Raw genomic sequence first — 17,371 nt, forward strand, 5'->3', positions numbered from 1 at the left:
CCATGTTGTGTTCGCCATCAAATTTTACAAATTTGACGCCAAAATCGAGTTCAGAAGCCCAAAAAACAATAGTATACCAAATTTCAAGCAAATTCGTTGAATAATATAGAAGTTATTCAAGATGTGCATATATGCTACAATACCACTTTTGGCACGGATTCTTTTTGTGCATATATGCTACAATACCACTTAACCGGTTAAATTAATCGATCATCAACTCGCAAAAGTGCTGATAGCAGTTTAATATTTCAAAACATCTCTATCCTCTTGTTTTGAAACAAATTGTATTTAATTCTCATGTTGGCAATCGTGATAATTAAGCCAACCATCGATTAGCGTTAATCGGAGTTGATGAATGAGGCCCTAAATAAAATTTCTATACTGTCATTGGCTACGTTTACACCGTGCATTTAGTCCGCGGCCTATACAATAGATGTCCTTGTTTATCCTGTATATTAAATAAAGACACCTATCGTATAGATCGAGGACTAAGCGCACGGTGTAAACGTAGCCACTTACACGCAAATATTATATATCTACTGATTTTTATATATTTTTTATTTCAGATGAAAATGCCTTTTACAAAATCGAATCTTTCAATTTTTTTAACATCTTCATATATTCTTAACATTTTTCCAGTTTAAATTAAAAAATTTGTAATCACAAGAAAAAAGTAAGTTTGCTCTTAATGAATTTAAAAAAAATATAAATATGTGATTTAATACAAGCGATCTATAAAATGTTAAGGATATCTACAAACTTTTCACTTCTTAATTTTCGTATAAATTTAGCCGATTTAATTGATTTTTTTAAACATTCCTATTATTTATATTTTGTATGAATGTTTGAAGTGTAATTATAAGACTCTCGGCAGTCATTAAGATAATTTTAATTATATATTTTTGCATTATGCAATTGATCAATAAAAATGAATTAAACAAAGTTTTTTTTATGATTGTTTGTATTTTATGAGAAGTTATAAATCATAATTTAAAAAATTCAATAATTTGGATAATTTTAAATTTAAATTAAATATTTTTGAACTATATGATTATTCGACGTATCGGCTAAGTTCATTCATTCGAATTGTCAATTCTGCATACTGCAGCGCCTCGCTAGCGCCCGTTTGGCAGCCTGGCAGTAAAGTCACTAGATTATAAATCTAGTGACTTTACTTAGCAGGACGACGATCTGCGCATCGTTCGATCCGCGACTGAAAGACTCACAACTTAACCCAGTCGGGCCGAGACACGGCTAGTGTAATATCTTCTACATTCTGAAAAATGGCATGGTTATGCGCTCGTACCGTGCTCCAAACATGTCGACGGCGGATCTCTTATAGCCTCGCATGCTCCCAAAAGAAAGAATGTAAATATAGTTTCCGAGACGAGTCGTCCGTCCCGCACAGATTTTTCACGTTTTCACATTACCTACATTACGTAATATTTTTCGCCCATTGATTTTGACTTTCGGTCCACGGCCGACGTATTGCGCGTGATGAAGAGAGAGAGAAAAACTTCGGTCAATTTCATACGTATATCTCTGTTTTTCTTTTTTTGACAGTTGCCGATCCGCTCGATCATGCCACAGGTTTGGAGAAGAGAGAAATGCTCGCCCAGTTAGCCGGTAACGAAGTAAGTTGTGACATTTCAACATTTCGGCTAGCACACCTGTGTGGATGTATTCCTATGGCTTTACTGTGCTAGTAATATAATAATTATATTAACGACATAATTATATAATAATAATACAATTATTAATAGCAATATAATAATTATTACGCAATATAATAATTATTATTAATTAATAATTATTATATAATATAATAATTATTATACTATAATAGTAATAAAATGTTGTATGTGATAAATTTGGAAAAATTAAGCTCTTGACAAGGCTTTTCAAGTATCAAAGATAAGAAATTAATATTATAATAAGAATACATTTCTTTTTCATGATTATTTTTTATAAATTTGTGTATACTTTAGCTTAGTATTTTTTAATAGACATCACAGTGATGAATATCAAGATCTTGTTAAAAACATATATGGTTGTATCTTTTTAGGATCCGTATAATCTGACCATAAAGCGGCGAGAAGTCAGCACAAAGGAAGATCCCAATCTAGTATACAGTGCATTTGAAAGTCGCATAATGGGATGCATCTGTGATGAGGATTCATTACATGTAAACTGGATGTGGTTGCATCAAGGTCCTCCACGTCGTTGTGAATGCGGCCATTGGTTCAAATTGGTCGAAAAAGCACCTATATAATATTCTTAAGGATGTGCGAGATAGTGGATTGCTTTCAACATAGAATTAATGTTACATTAGACAGTAATTATGTCTATTTCATTTACTATCATGTACTGCCTCCATTCTATTGAAAAAATTATAATATAAATGGCTCACTTATTGTATGGAAACCGCAGAAATAAATATATTGTAAATATTATGTACATTATCCTGCGTTCTGTTCTTATTAATGTTGTTTGAACTCATTATTGAAATTCGAAGCATCGCCGCATATAGGTTACATTTATTGTAATCTTCATAAAATTGATGATCAAAATAGTTTCTTAAATGACACATAATTGAAGTATAAATGTAATTTTGGAAAGTTATGTATTATGAAAATAGATTTTTGATTTCAATATATGTATTTACAAATCATCACTTTCTCCCAGCTCGTTCAAGTTTGAACCTACTCACAATTCTTTTTTCATCTTTCTCTGTCGAAACATTTACAGGTGAAGTTTTACTTTCTTGGACTATCTCTTTGATTACCTACAAAATATGTTTATTAGTATATATAATATCTACGTGATAATACAATGATTAAATTATTTATACTTACAGAATTGTATGCAGAATGTTTAACATGTTCAATTTCATCTTCTGTATCTGTACTACTGCTCTCATTTAAAGGAGGAGCAGCTTCATTGAAAATCATATCGTTTGGAGATCTTTTCAAAATTGATTTAGGAGCATTAAACATTTTATAAATATCTACTGGACTTTGTATTTCCATATTATTTGATTCAACTATATCTGGAGTATGAGATGAATGTGAAAATTCAATCCTAATGGTATCATTTTCATCTTCAGAGCTTTCATTACATATATCTTGTTTCAGAGCAGAACAGACTTCTCGAGATATTGATATTTCTTTTGTATTGCTTTCGTCTTCTATGACACATGGCTCAGCAAATGATATTCTCCTTTTTTCCTTTGTATTTGTGTCTTTAGATGTATCACTTGTAGCTCTATCCATTTGGATATCTTCCAGTTTTTTTAATTCTTCTTGAATTTTCTCTGTTGTAATTTGATCAGAATCAGATTCATCCTCTTCTGATTCATCATAAACTTTACCATCTTTCAAGTCATAATATGCTTTTCGTTCGGTTTCCAATCTGCAATTGTATAAAATAGTAAATAATTGTTAAAGAATTCCATTAATAGAGTACGACTCTCATTAAAAATAAGTTTTAATTGTAAAACTGAGTAAAACCTGTAAATTTCATCTTCTAATGCTTCTTCCACTTCCAATTGATCAAGTTTCTTAAAAAGATCTTCTTCAGTACGAATGTCAATCCTTTCTTTTTCCTTCAACTTGGCTAGTTTCTGACGATACTCCTTCTCACGTTGTCTATGTTGCACTGCAAAAGAATATTTTAATTTCAATGTCTAACACAATGTAAATAAAAATGAAAGACAAATTTTCTGTATACCTTTCCACTCATCAAGCTTATTCTCGGTCCAATGTTCGACTATATCTTTTCTGTCCTTGCCAAAAACATCATGTTCCAATGGAATATATTGTCTCATTTCATACAAGTTTTTTTCAGTTTCCAAACTCTTCAGCATTTCATCCGCCCCTGATAACATAAAACCAGTTGTAACATCTAATAAAATTTTTTTCTTGAAGGATATATGTAATATTTATACATGCTATTCTCCTGTTGCATAATGCAATCGCTTGTGATGCACTATACTTGACAAAATAGCCCTCTCCCAAATAAATCAAGATTTCGTTAGTATGAGTTAATTTTCCTTTCATAAACGCCAGCTTGCCGATAGGTACCATACAATTCTCAGAAAGTGATAATGGGTATGCTTCAAGTCCCTCTATTACTTTTTTGTGCCCCTTTTTGTAATCTGTTATTGCTTTAATTCGTTTTTCATTTTGTTCAAGTTTCTGTAATGTAAGTCAATTTACAATTTTTTTAATGTAACAAATGTAATATAATATAAATAAGAGGAAATCAGTGTATAAAATTTAATTGAGAAGTATAAATTTATACAATTATACCTGTGCGAGCACATTGTCAAGTATCTGTTGATAACTTTTTATTGCTTGAGGTTCCATTGTTGCATCCTTAGTTATACTGCTATCCATATTTTATCTATACATATATCTCGTTGAAAAAATTAAATACAGAATAGAATCTATTCATATAAATCTGTATTTACGAACAACTTGTTTCTCGCCACTTCACTGATACTCGTCAAATCGTCACCGGTTTTCTATTTTTATTAACCTAACCTATTCTCAGGGTGCCCAGCTGTGATTGGTCGATTCCGTTAGAACCTTAAATTTCAGAATAACATGACCAATAAACGAATCTAGCAGAATTCAAAAATTTTTAAATGAATGTTCGATGTTAGAATACTTTTTTTAAATTGTTCTTTCACAAAAATAATAATTTTCTTATTTTATACATTTATTATATTAATATTATACTTAGCAAATGACATAAATGTTGTTTAATTTTTTTAACTCTAAAACAAACTATATTTTTGTATACATGGAGATTACACCTTGGGCGACCCTAAGCCTTTTATAAGATATTTTTATAGATAACAAAAATATATGAATGGATTAAGATTAATCGCAAGTTTTTTTATAAAATAGCTTTCTATTCCATAAATAAAATTCTTCTTAAATAACCCTTAATCAATAGCATATTTTTTATATACTTTAATATTTTATATAATGGTGTTGTACATATATTTATTACGATTATTGTATTGTACATTACATAATATAAAGTTATTAAGTCTTATTACATTATTATATATATAACAATATATTTTAATATAGAAAATACATATCAAAATTTATCAATTAATTGCAAGATATGTTGTTGCTCTGCTTCTTTCCATTCTGTGTCATCATCTCCTAAATTACCGGCATACTCTGATTTTAAAATAAAAAATATGTGAATGAATACATTATTGATATAGATTTGTTATTAAATATGCCGTTAAATACATGTTATTTACCTCTCATGATGTGTCGAATTGTTTTAAGGGATGCTCTTCTCTGCGCCAAGATTCTTGTCACTCGTTGTTTGACTGCAGGCGGACAACCAGTGCAAGCTTCCAAAAGTACATAATCTACTAATTGTAATATAAATAACCCGCCATCTAATCTCCTCAAGTAAGACTCTTCTTCGTCTTCATCCTCCTTGTGATAGAAATAAAAAATCAAGAACATAAGTTTTTAAACTTTTCGCTTTTAGATATCTTTATTAAATGTTTTTGATTGTGCATGTACCTTTCCATTCTTTTCCACTTCTTCTACTTTTTCAAGATATTTAAAATGTAATTCCATTAATCTATCAACTTTCTCATAATCATTCTCCGTAAACTTACTAAGTAATCTTTGACGCTGTTGCCCTTTACAATTCTTTAACATGCTTGCTATGATTGAAATAACATGTTCTGAAAAATTACTTTTTTATTATTTTACTATAAATAATTAAATTGATTAATTTAGTAATATTAATATATCGAGACTATACATCTTTCAATACCTTCGTGTTCTTCTGCAGTAAGCATTTTTTTTCTATTTTTTGTTGGAGTTTTCATAAATAGAGGAAATATAGTTCGCAATCCAAGAATGTCTACAAATTTGCTACAGTTTTCTTTTCCATCCGGGCCGTTCATAGCGTGATCTAAAACCTGCAACATTTCAATTATAATAATTTATATAACTCCAACAAAACATGTTGCAAACCCACTTTGAGGGATCCATTTCGTGACATCTTCTTTTCTCGCAACATTAAGTTCATAAGTTGAAGACCTTCACCACGCAGAAATCTATCACGATTTACAGTAGCCATTAGGCTTGAACACAAAACATTAAATAAATTTTCCATCATCTCTTGTTCCTCTGCAGTCTGTGGATCATGCCTCTTATAATACTGTAAACAATCAGTTTTAAGATAATTCAACTTGATAACATGTGCAATACACTGATTTAAAAACATATAAATACATACAGCTAATTGTTGTAACAAAACGTCAATTCCATCCAAATCACCTAAAAGAAGGCTATTCTCAGGCGTGTATTGCAAAAGTATAGATAGAAGTTCACTGGCATAAAGTTTGTTTGCGTCGAAAGGTGTTTTCGTTTTAATTCGGCGCAATAACCATTGCATTAGACCTTGTTTTCCTGCATCTGCACACAGGTCTGGTCTAAACTCCAGCAGATTTTCAAAAATGGCTGGAAATAAAAAAAAACCGTTATTGAATTAATTCAATAGAAATAGTTCTACAGAAATAAAAAATAAACAATGTGTATTTATTAAATAATTACCAAGTGTGTTATAGACACCGTCGCTCTCTTCTTTTACTGTTTCATCGAGTCTCTCCAGATTTTGTACTAGAAGAGCACAAACTTGTTGCTCCAACAAAGCATCTATTAGTGTATCTGCACCTTCTTGACTTTCGTGTAATATGTCTACATCGGTCAATTCCTGTAGAAGATCTACTACGCCAACTGCTATGTCAGTATTTTCATGAGACAACAATTCTAATAAAGAAGGCACAGCGCCTAGTTCTACCATTAACTGATATAGATCTGGATTTGTCGCTATGATATGAAGCTCTTGTAGAGTTTCATGCAGTTCTACCTCAGATTCCATAAATCTGTAAAAGTTTAAAGAATAGAATTATGCTTGAGATCTCCTCCTGACAAATATTTATGTAACTCTATGTGTTTGCGTACTTTTCTGGTTGATCAGGAAATTTAACTCTCATTTCCTGATTTCTTAGAGCTCTCTTCTCAAACAAAAGAATCATACGTTTAAGCGTTGCTTCGTCCAAAGCTTCGACTTCGGGAGCTTCAGTTTCTACATATTTTAATATATCTTGCTTCTCTTTCTCCGTTAATTGTGGTTCAACTACATCGTTAGTCGACGAAGGTAAAGCAGCTCTGATAGGCGTAGCAGGTTCATCGTTCCTAGACGGTACTACATCGAGTTCCTTGGGTTGTCGTTGACGTGCATGATACGGTGTTTTTATCACTCTCTTTGGCCTTTTTGCATTCTCCCATTCATCCTCGTCGTCCTCCTCCCCTGCTGTCGGTCGTTTTGGTGTGTTTGGAGGCTATACATATTACCATCATTTAATTACCATACATTATTTGTAGCAAACGAAAAAGTAAGTCGCAAAATTAACAAAGAAAATTTTTATAAGCCGAAAATTATGATATATAAGCGAGAGGTTAAATTAAATAATACATATATTGTAGAAATAAATAGAAATTATATAAATCGCTAATTCGATTACATACCTTATAAGACAACAGTTCTCCGATATCCATTTGTCAAAAAATAGATCACCTAGTTTAAAAATTACGCTCGAAAAATATAAGAAATTTAAATTGAGTAATTTTTGTATCACTTTGATATTCACACTCATTCAACAGTAATGGAGTTCTCTCAATTGTCAATTCTCTTGCAATTTCACTCTCTGCAGTTATTTCTTGTTTCGTGGAAAAAGGCATAACTTATCCTAACCTGACCTAATCGATAAACCTAACCTATACTGTTTAAGAAAATCGTGATAAATTTATATGAAAAAATTTTTAATATAAAAATCTATTATTGCAATTACATGAATTGTAGTTATACAAATGATTTATATACATACAGCGCAAGGTATTTACCGCTGTATTTAACATGATTGCATTGTCTCGATTAACGCGAACTTTCTCTCGTTTATCGCAAATGACATTACGCTCGTCGAGTAGTTTAGAAAAGAAAACGGATCTATATCGTCAATTGTATGCAAAAATGTTAGCATGTGGGCCTATAACGCTCGCAGAGTACATGAAGGAGATCTTGATTCATCCCACTGCAGGTTATTATACAACTAGAGATGTTTTCGGGCAAAGAGGCGATTTCACAACTTCTCCAGAAATCAGTCAACTTTTTGGAGAAGTATGTAACTCTTCGAACTGAAAACGATCTGTATTTATTTATTATGTCGATGATCTCAAAAAATTACGAAGTTAACGTTGCAACAATACCCTTATTGAAATAATTCTATCTCTTTTTTTTTCCTATTTATGTTTTAAAATTACCAAGAAATTATTTCTTAAAAGTAGCTTGTACATTAATCATCATTGATAGATTATGGCAATTTGGATAATCAATGAGTGGAGAAAGATTAGCAGAGATTCTATCCAACTTGTGGAATTAGGTCCAGGAAGAGGTACCTTGATCAATGATATCCTACGGGTATATTTTCAATATTATATTACAAGTCTACATACAACTGTAAAAATTAAAAGTTGTCTCTTATTTTAGGTATTCAAGAAACTGAATCTTTCAAATAAGATATCGATTCATTTAGTAGAAATCAGTCCTGTTTTGTCTGCAATTCAAGCAGAGAAATTGTGTACAAAAAGCAAAAGTATTGAGCCAAGAGTGAATGAAGACCAAAAGAATTCTATTACGCATTATAGAGAGGGTGTTACGAGAGAAGAAGTAAAAATATATTGGTATTATTCTATCAATGATATTCCTAGAAAGTTCAGTGTGTTTATTGCACAAGAGTTCTTTGATGCTCTGCCAATACATAAATTCCAGGTATGGAAATATTGAAATGTTAATACTAATGTATTTACACACATTCTGCAATAAGCCATTAGTAATAAATCAGAAATCAGAAGTTAGAAATTAACTAATCATAGTCAATTACTCTTCTCATATTCTACTGATTAGTCAATTTCTAGCTTCTGACTTTTAATTTATTACTAATAGCTCATTGTAGAATATTAAATAGACTTTCTACAATGAGTCATTATCTAAGCTTTAAGTTTTAAGCTATATGAAATTAACCAATCATAATCGATTTTTCTTCTCACATTCGACTGTAATTGGTTAATATCTTATGATTTAAGACTTAAAACTTAAATAATAATTTATTGTAGAAAGTCCATAACATATAAAGGATAATTTTTACAAAAGTCATATCGCTTCATTTTAGAAAACTGACAAAGGTTGGAGGGAAATCTTAATAGATATAGTGCAAGACTCAAAGGAAGAAAGATTTCGATATGTACTTTCGCAAATGCCAACGGCTGCTTGTAAAGTATACTTATCTGTGAGCATTTATTTGTGTCGTTTTCTGTAGCATTTAAATTTTAGATAATAGAATGATAAAAACGATATCTTTTAGCCGCACGAGAAAAGAGATCATGTGGAAATAAGTCCACAGTGTTCTGTGATAATAGATTACATGTCCCAATTTTTGTGGGAGCATGGAGGATTTGCACTAGTGATTGATTATGGTCACGAGAGGGAAAAGACCGATACATTTCGCGCATTCTGCGAGCATAAATTACACGATCCCTTGTTAAATCCTGGAACCGCAGATCTGACTGCGGATGTTGATTTTTTATTATTAAAAGAGATTGCACAGAAAGACGACAGATTAATCACGTTTGGTCCAGTGACGCAAAGAAAATTCCTGAAAAGTCTTGGCATCGATTTACGGTTAAAAATGATTTTACAGAATGCTTCTAGTAATCAAAAGGAATATATTGAATCAGGATATCGTATGATAACCGATGAAGATAAAATGGGAAATTGTTTTAAAGTACTGTCCCTCTTTCCTTTTGTTTTAAAAGACCATTTGAATAAATGGCCTGTAGCAGGATTCGAAGATGATAATAAAACCAAATCTTGAACTTTAATTTTCAAGTAGGAAAGAAAAAAGGGAATTGTATGCATATTACTACTAACTATATTTTTTATTAACTATAATAACATATATATATATATAGTAAGCATATAGGTAATTAATACTGTATAGAAAATAAAAATAAGTTTATATGTAGAAACGAAAGTTGTTTAAATTTACTTTTAATTATTAAATAAATCTAACTTTTCCAAACAGAATTATAAATGTTTTTATTATAAAAAGTTATACGTGATAAAGAATTATTTTTTCCACAAATTTTAATTCGTTATTCTTTTATTTTTAATCTTCACTCTTTAGAATCTTGTCTTTCTAATTTCCATTACTTGGTATTAACAATTGAGTATTTTTATTATGCATGCAACAATCGTATTTTTGATGGTGATTGTAACATATGCTGCAAGTCAATTATATATTGATACTGGGATAGTCCGGCCTCTACGAATGTCAGAAAGACGTGAAGGGGCGCAAACGATCCATACACGTGAGCTTGGTAGCACGTGAACGGTTAGTGAAAGGAACGTCACGTGCAAGACGTTAAGAACTAAATAAATAAGTAAACGGTTATCGGTTCGATAATGATGATATTTAAAGAAGTGTCATTGCTGTTTAAGAAACTTTATTGACTCAACATTCTTCTCTCGGATTTAAATAAAATTTAAACTGCTAAAAATTGCTACTAGTTTAAACTTATTGAAAACTAAAACTTTAATCTTTTGATATATTTTGCAAGCGATTAATTTCTCTTTTATGTAAGATTGTATTGCAAATATCTGATGCAATTAGCATTAAATTCTACAGATAAAAAATATGTAATGAAAATTTTGTTATAATCTTGACTTCAATATTTTCTTGATCGAAGTATATATAATCATGTTTTTTTTTTGAACTCCATTGGTTGATTAATCACACAAGTTCGCATCTTGGATCACGCGTTTATCATGCTTTTCCTGTGGAGACTTCGTGTATAAGCTATTACATTTTTGCGTAATACACGTGAACAGTGCGCGAAGAATATATGCGAGCCAGCAATCTCGGGAAGTCCTTGACCCTTTTCTTCGCGATTTTACTTTTACTTAACGTACCTCGCGTGCATGCCCTAGTCCCCACTTCCGCAAACTCCTTTCGCTCGTTCCTAACACTCATCTCGGTGAGTCGAGATAGACCGTTTCACGGAGGACCATGGTTCGCGGCAGAACGAAAGAACGTATCTTCTGTTTATTATCGAGAACACTCATCGTGCGAATATTTTTACGGCGGACTCCAGAGTTTCTTTCATCACGAACGTTCGAACCGCGAGTAAGATTAAACTCATTCTCTTAAATGGAATTAGTGTATTACCGTTGGAAAGCAGTTAAAAATATACAGCAGCAGTTATAAGTTTAACGCCGCATTCAATGAGATTTCATTGGAAAGAATCAGTTAATGATAGATTGTTTCAATTAAATTCCAGGAATAGTGACTGCAAAGAAAGTTTAAAATTAAAGAGTAAAAAAGTACAATGTATAAGCGTCTCAGAAATCAAATTAATCAATTCTACAAAATAAGATGAAAAGATTGAATAAAACATTCATTAATTCCTAGTGAAATTCTATATTGTTGTTTTAATCAACGAAATTTTCATTGATTCAGTTTGAAAGAGTGGTGTAAAATTAAACGTCTCGATTTATTATCGCAAATGTTTGCGGTAACAAGCACGGAGAAGCTCGGGATCAACGATGAGCGTTTTAAATCTGCAGTAACGATCTCTAAGGCTAAGAATGGCAAATGCAGGAAAGATTATTGTTGCGGTGACGAAAACGATCCCAAAACATTGCATCTCGTGCGAGTTAAAGGATTTCCGCAGCTATTGCCCGAAGGTAATTCGAAGACTGTATGCTGTCATCGTTGGCAACGAATAAAAGTTAAGTTTGCGGTTTCATAAATTGCACATACATGCGTTAAAAAAAATTCGTCGATGTTTTAGGCATCCTCGCTTTGAACAACTATTGTCGATGGCTTCGTGAATTATCTTTATCGTATGCCTTGCTGAGCGATGAGCTGCTCTTAGCATTATGTTCGGTAAAGCAAATCCACTTGGAAACTCTGCGAGTAGAAGCATACCCAGAAGCGAAGCCTCTTTCACTTGTTAGCGACAAAACGTGGTCCACTTTTTCGAATCATTTTCCCGACATAAATCTTGCGCTGTAAGTAAGAACAAATTATATACATCTTGATTAAGAATTATTATTATAATATCCGCGCGATGCGAATAAAAGTCAAAATAAGCTCTGCAGCTGTATTTTAAATTTTTCGTTAGACTATCTTACATGACCGATGACGATAATAAAAAATTACTTTTCACATCGCACATCCCCGTAACGCACTTGTATCTCGATGACGCAACATCCGAGTCGATGTCACGCATAAGCAAGCAATGTCCACGATTGATAGAATTAGTTATCGCCACGTATGAATCCGGTCCGATCGATCGATTCCTGATTTCCATGGCCAAGAGTTGCTCGCACCTTAGTGCTGTCAGTTTGGGCGATTGTGAAATCACGTTTGTACTCATGAATATGCTATATCACTACTCTAATTCAATATTGAAACATCTTTATTAATTCGAAGATATTGTAAATTTAAATTTGATTTCTTCCATAAATACATAATTTGAAAATTAATCAAACTGTTGTCTTCACTTTGTTTATCACTAATGTTTAATTTTATATTATCAATTTGTATAATTTGTCAAAATATCTCAAATTCTCATTAATAATGAATTATTATTAATAATGAATTAATGGATATTTCAATATTGCAGCAATGATATATATCAGAAAATACGCATCATGTCTTTTTCCAATAAAATATTAATAAGAAATAATTTTTTTTTCATTTTATAGTTGTTCCGGATTAGCGAAATTCGTTGCGTTGTGCGCACATCGTCTGCAGGTATTGTACGTTTCGGAAACATCACTGATAGAAGATGCGGACTTCGATATCGCTAAAGTGTCGACGAACTTATCCTCGCTCCTTGGTCGGACGTGGGTACCAGAATATGTACCATTGTGGTAATCTCCTGGGAAGTGAAAAAGAGGTTTCAACAAAATTTACAGCCGTAACAGGATACATAACGAAATAAAATATTCACGACGTACTTTTCTATTTTTTCATAAATTACATAACTTACAAAGATTTTGCAATGTCGAACAAAAAATTCAACATATTCACTTTTATGTTTATAATGCTTATAATATTTGCAGTAAAAAAAGCTGTTGAATAGTATTACTAAAAATCTGAAGTAGTCTCGATATTCCACGTGCAATATTGTTTTATATATTAAATTAGCAGTATCGCAGAAATTAATTGATCGTTGCTGTTGATACCAAAAAATAGAAACTTTATTAGATTATAATAGTATTTTTTAAATGTAATATATATATAAAATAATGTAACGTTACTAGTACTTGTCTACCATCGTCGCGTATAATAGACCCGTATAATATTCAATATCCATCAGATGTAATATTATGATAATGAGTAACAGTCTGTATATACATTATTTCTACATTATAATATAATAAATGATCGGGCATTTAACATTACAATGTCCAACATTAACAGAAACATCACTTTTCTAATTTATAATTTGTCCAACCGCTCATTTTTTCATTTTTTGACGCTTTCTGGCAATGCTATTCTATTAGAGATGCGAGGTGCTCAGTCTTGTATCCCAGCCGACATATATATACAGAGTTAGTCACTTAAGACCGGCCACCCGAATAACGTCCACAGTTTTGGAGATAGGAAAAAATGTTTCAAATGAGAGTGGAATAGTTCCAAGGGAGATGTGTTTTGGTCATATTGTCTTTCTTCTAGATGGAGGTGCCAAAAAGATTTGAAGGTCATCTCCATTTTTTTAAATGGAATTGTATAATTTTTTTTACACATGATTCCTCTAATTATTCTGCATATAAAAGTATTAAAGTAGAGATATCAAAAAACCAATAGTTTACGAGATATTTTATACTTTTATTCTGGCATATATTGACATAAAATATTAAATGACTTGTAAACTATTGATTTTTTAATAATCGTATCTTAATACTTTTATGAACAGAATAATGAGATGAATCAATTGATGGAAGGAAAACACAGTTGCTTTAAAAAAAATATGTATGCGCGCGAAATGGATAATTTTTTAAATAAGCAATTATGTGTTTTCTTTCCACCAATTGATTCATCTCATTATTCTGTTCATAAAAATATCAAGGTATGATTATAAAAAAATTAATAATTTACGAATTGTTTAACATTTTATGTCAATATGTGTCACGATAAAGTATAAAATATCTCGTAAACTACTGTTTTTTTTATATCTCTATCTTAATACTTTTATATGCAGAATAATTAAAGGAATCATATTACGTAAAAAAAAATTATATAATTCCATTAAAAAAAAGGAGGTGACCTTCATATCTTTTTGATGCCTCCATCTAGAAGAAAAATAACATGACCAAAATACGTTTCCCTTGAAACCGTTCCACTTTCATCTGAAACAGTTTTTCCTATTTCCTATTTAAACTGTGGGTGTTATTCGGGTGGCCGGTCTTAAGTGACTCACCCTGTATATATCTGTGTAATTCGATCTCTGCTTAATAAGGCCTAGAATAAATGAAAGTAATGAAGGGAATAATACAAGTAAATATAATAATATTCAATTATGTATATTTAGTATTTAATATTTTAATAAAAAGTATACCTGACTATTTTATAATATATTTTTGGCCTCTGTTAAGTCAGTTGCATTAAAAATAACAATTTAAAAATATCCGAGCTAATCCTGAAAGATAACAAAACGAGGAATTTTAAACATCGTTAATTACACATTGCTGTAATACATTTCTCAAATATATCTTTGCAACAATACCTGTTTTGAGCCAATCAGTCAGGCATGTCTATAGAGATTATAGGCACAACAGGTTTCATTAGGTCGATTTTCTTAATAAGTTTCTCGCTCTTTTCCGTAATCATTGGCTCAGATGGTGGTTGATCTCGTTCGTCTCTTGGTTGATAAGAAATATTACCATATTCTTGAAGCAATGGACATAAACCTAGCAGGAAGTGACAAAAGTCTTTTCTGATACCAAACCACCCTAAACAAAAATTCAATCGTTCTTACATGCTAATAAATAAAATTAATAATGAAATAATCTTGTACATGTATTACATCAAAAGAAACAAAATAATAATACATCATTATCCTAAAGCAAGCCTATTCCAAACTTAGCTCATGAGCTAAATGCTTCCACCTTACTAATTTCTCGTTGAACAAGACAGATAGAAAACAAAAAGAATAAACGCTAGAGTTCTGCCTAGCAAATTAGCTGCTCTAATTAATCTATCCTTTTTTTGTTTCCCATTTGTCTCGCTCAATGAGACGTGGAAGCATTTTAGTGCGCGAGTTAAGTTTTAGACAGATTTGTTCTAATATTAAATAACAGTCTACACACAAGATTATGTCTTACATCTATTTCCACCTTTTGCACCAAAAGACATAAAAATAAGAGTCATGTGCGATAGGAGAAGTGGCATCGCCACTGTTATATAATTTATTGAAATATCTCCGTCTAATTTATTCGCTAGCAGTACCTAAAACAGAATAATTTTTATCAAATAACGCTGTGAAAAGAAAATTAAAACAATTAAAATTTACTTAACAAGACATGCATAAAAAGATATACTGATTATACCTGAAATACTAAAATGGGAACAACGAGAAATGTATACGCCACTGCTGAATGCAAGGAAGTCCGCCTCTGTCGGGCATTGATCTGTGGCGTTCTCAATAAAACAGCGGCGAATACTATCGCATATAAAACAGCTACCAAGGATAAGCAAAGAAGTGCCCATAGTGGCACGAACACAACTTCCCAGCTCCATGTTATAAAGCCATCTAATCTCAAAGCCAAAAAGATAAATTGCAATACATTCACTGCACAAAACAGTTCCAGTTCAAACGACCGATCATGTTTTACAGCCCAGATACAAACCTAAATTACAAAATCAGAAAATGAAAGAACTCATCGATATAATCACCACAGTAGCAGTTTGAAGATATATTTACTTACCGCAATTGATACTATCGAGATAAAAATCAAAGGTATGAATACCAATATCCATAAGTGCCTCTCAGATTCTAATTTGTCGCATACTAACAACTCGAACATCAACAAGATCAGATGCAACGCCAAGGTAATCAGCATTGCTTTATAATGTACATAGGCATCTCCTTCTAATCTCGCATGAGGATGCCTCCACCAGACGTAGCTTCCAACTATCGCTCCCAGGATCACCATGCTTTTCCAGAACCATATCGGACTGAATATCGACCAATAACTCCATTCAATGAAACCATCCAATCGAAGAGCGAATAGAGATGTGAATATCATCAAACACGTGTGTACCAGAAATTTACTGAAATTTAAAATTAATGCACATAATATAGCTGTATAAATATTTATATTCATACTTATATGAATAATTAATATGTCGTCACAAAGGTGCCCGTAATGAGTCACCGAGTGTTGCATTGAATGACATAGAAATTACCTCGGGTTGAAGTCTTGAAAAAGCGTTTGCAAATTCATAATTGTCGGAGCGGTTATGTAGGCCAATTAGACGAAGAGAGCCTTCAGGTGTCTTGTCGAGTGGAGATGCATGCTACGTGGAGTGTGCCGACCTCATTTGCCACGGGTACCGTCACGGGAAAACGCAAACGATGCCTCGTGCATCTGCATTCACGAAAAAAATAAATCACTACTCGATATAACCAAAATATCGAGCATACTGAAGTCAGCTAATAATCATCGGCTGTTCCAAGTTCCCCCACCACTCTCTCCTTCCTTCCGGCCTCACACATTCGCACTCTCTCAGTCACACTCACAGTTCGCTATTTATATCTATAGGGAGATTCTTCGACCAAACTCCGATTAACTTATTAGTATTAATCTGATAATAATAGCGATATTTTTTTATTCTGTTAATAAAGATTTAATTATTAATTTTTTGTTTATGAAAAAAAAAAGATTCAACGAAGAACTGTTACATACAAAGTTATTAGACATTTTGCTTTAGGCAATTTTGCCAGTTGAATTGTAATCGCTGATTGAGTTAATTATCTTAATTGTTAAGTGATATTTTTATTAACAAGAAGAATTAATTTTTTGTCATTAAGAACAATAACTTATGTAGTTGAAATCTTGCCCTAGGTGATTGTATCATTTGAATTAATTGCTATTATTTAATCTGAGTTTAGTTCAAGTCATCCTCCCTCATGCCTATTTCTAGTTTTTAGAAAGAGATGAAGAGTAAGTTGAATCGAGTTATGGTTAA

General features: G+C 31.8%; 6 protein-coding genes across 8 annotated transcripts; 3 read left to right on the plus strand and 3 right to left on the minus strand.

Moving 5' to 3' along the window:
• The first annotated feature begins 1,188 nt into the window (after positions 1-1,188).
• Positions 1,189-2,457, plus strand: LOC108721108 (cytochrome c oxidase subunit 5B, mitochondrial). Its single transcript, XM_018445477.1, has 3 exons — positions 1,189-1,368; positions 1,564-1,634; positions 2,066-2,457. Exons 1-3 carry the CDS (start codon positions 1,284-1,286, stop codon positions 2,270-2,272), a joined length of 363 nt encoding a protein of 120 aa, XP_018300979.1. The 5' UTR covers positions 1,189-1,283; the 3' UTR covers positions 2,273-2,457.
• Positions 2,458-2,532: 75 nt separating this feature from the next.
• uri (unconventional prefoldin RPB5 interactor) lies at positions 2,533-4,446 on the minus strand. The gene is made up of 6 exons (XM_018445473.1): positions 4,311-4,446; positions 3,947-4,196; positions 3,730-3,876; positions 3,510-3,657; positions 2,856-3,411; positions 2,533-2,785 (listed from the first exon to the last, which is right to left on the minus strand). The coding sequence occupies exons 1-6, from the start codon at positions 4,395-4,397 to the stop codon at positions 2,672-2,674; spliced, it is 1,302 nt and encodes a 433-aa protein (XP_018300975.1). The 5' UTR covers positions 4,398-4,446; the 3' UTR covers positions 2,533-2,671.
• A 640-nt stretch (positions 4,447-5,086) lies between these two features.
• Positions 5,087-7,794, minus strand: LOC108721065 (beta-catenin-like protein 1). Of its 2 annotated transcripts, XM_018445390.1 has the most exons (10): positions 7,707-7,794; positions 7,581-7,646; positions 7,014-7,393; positions 6,603-6,934; positions 6,286-6,509; positions 6,025-6,207; positions 5,818-5,965; positions 5,559-5,725; positions 5,285-5,468; positions 5,113-5,198 (listed from the first exon to the last, which is right to left on the minus strand). In XM_018445390.1, the coding sequence occupies exons 2-10, from the start codon at positions 7,608-7,610 to the stop codon at positions 5,113-5,115; spliced, it is 1,734 nt and encodes a 577-aa protein (XP_018300892.1). In that variant the 5' UTR covers positions 7,611-7,646; positions 7,707-7,794. The 2 variants fall into 2 exon arrangements, with proteins under 2 accessions (XP_018300893.1, XP_018300892.1); XM_018445391.1 differs by lacking the exon at positions 7,707-7,794 and having other exon boundaries at positions 5,087-5,198; positions 7,581-7,610.
• Positions 7,795-7,848: 54 nt separating this feature from the next.
• Positions 7,849-10,008, plus strand: LOC108721060 (NADH dehydrogenase [ubiquinone] complex I, assembly factor 7 homolog). The gene is made up of 5 exons (XM_018445382.1): positions 7,849-8,229; positions 8,422-8,529; positions 8,599-8,880; positions 9,281-9,397; positions 9,473-10,008. Exons 1-5 carry the CDS (start codon positions 7,969-7,971, stop codon positions 9,980-9,982), a joined length of 1,278 nt encoding a protein of 425 aa, XP_018300884.1. The 5' UTR covers positions 7,849-7,968; the 3' UTR covers positions 9,983-10,008.
• On the plus strand, positions 9,801-13,217 carry LOC108721061 (F-box/LRR-repeat protein 3). 2 transcript variants are annotated; one of them, XM_018445384.1, is made up of 5 exons: positions 9,801-9,892; positions 11,627-11,853; positions 11,961-12,180; positions 12,294-12,536; positions 12,880-13,216. In XM_018445384.1, exons 1-5 carry the CDS (start codon positions 9,864-9,866, stop codon positions 13,049-13,051), a joined length of 891 nt encoding a protein of 296 aa, XP_018300886.1. In that variant the 5' UTR covers positions 9,801-9,863; the 3' UTR covers positions 13,052-13,216. The 2 variants fall into 2 exon arrangements, with proteins under 2 accessions (XP_018300886.1, XP_018300885.1); XM_018445383.1 differs by lacking the exon at positions 9,801-9,892 and adding an exon at positions 10,910-11,293 and having other exon boundaries at positions 12,880-13,217.
• A 1,565-nt stretch (positions 13,218-14,782) lies between these two features.
• LOC108721071 (transmembrane protein 185A) lies at positions 14,783-16,883 on the minus strand. The gene is made up of 6 exons (XM_018445398.1): positions 16,589-16,883; positions 16,108-16,453; positions 15,730-16,029; positions 15,505-15,628; positions 14,907-15,132; positions 14,783-14,819 (listed from the first exon to the last, which is right to left on the minus strand). Exons 1-5 carry the CDS (start codon positions 16,624-16,626, stop codon positions 14,921-14,923), a joined length of 1,020 nt encoding a protein of 339 aa, XP_018300900.1. The 5' UTR covers positions 16,627-16,883; the 3' UTR covers positions 14,783-14,819; positions 14,907-14,920.
• Between the last annotated feature and the right edge of the window lie 488 nt (positions 16,884-17,371).

This window comes from Mycetomoellerius zeteki, unplaced genomic scaffold (assembly GCF_001594055.1).
Source record: "Mycetomoellerius zeteki isolate Tzet28-1 unplaced genomic scaffold, Tzet1.0 scaffold159, whole genome shotgun sequence".
NCBI classification, from domain to species: domain Eukaryota; kingdom Metazoa; phylum Arthropoda; class Insecta; order Hymenoptera; family Formicidae; genus Mycetomoellerius; species Mycetomoellerius zeteki.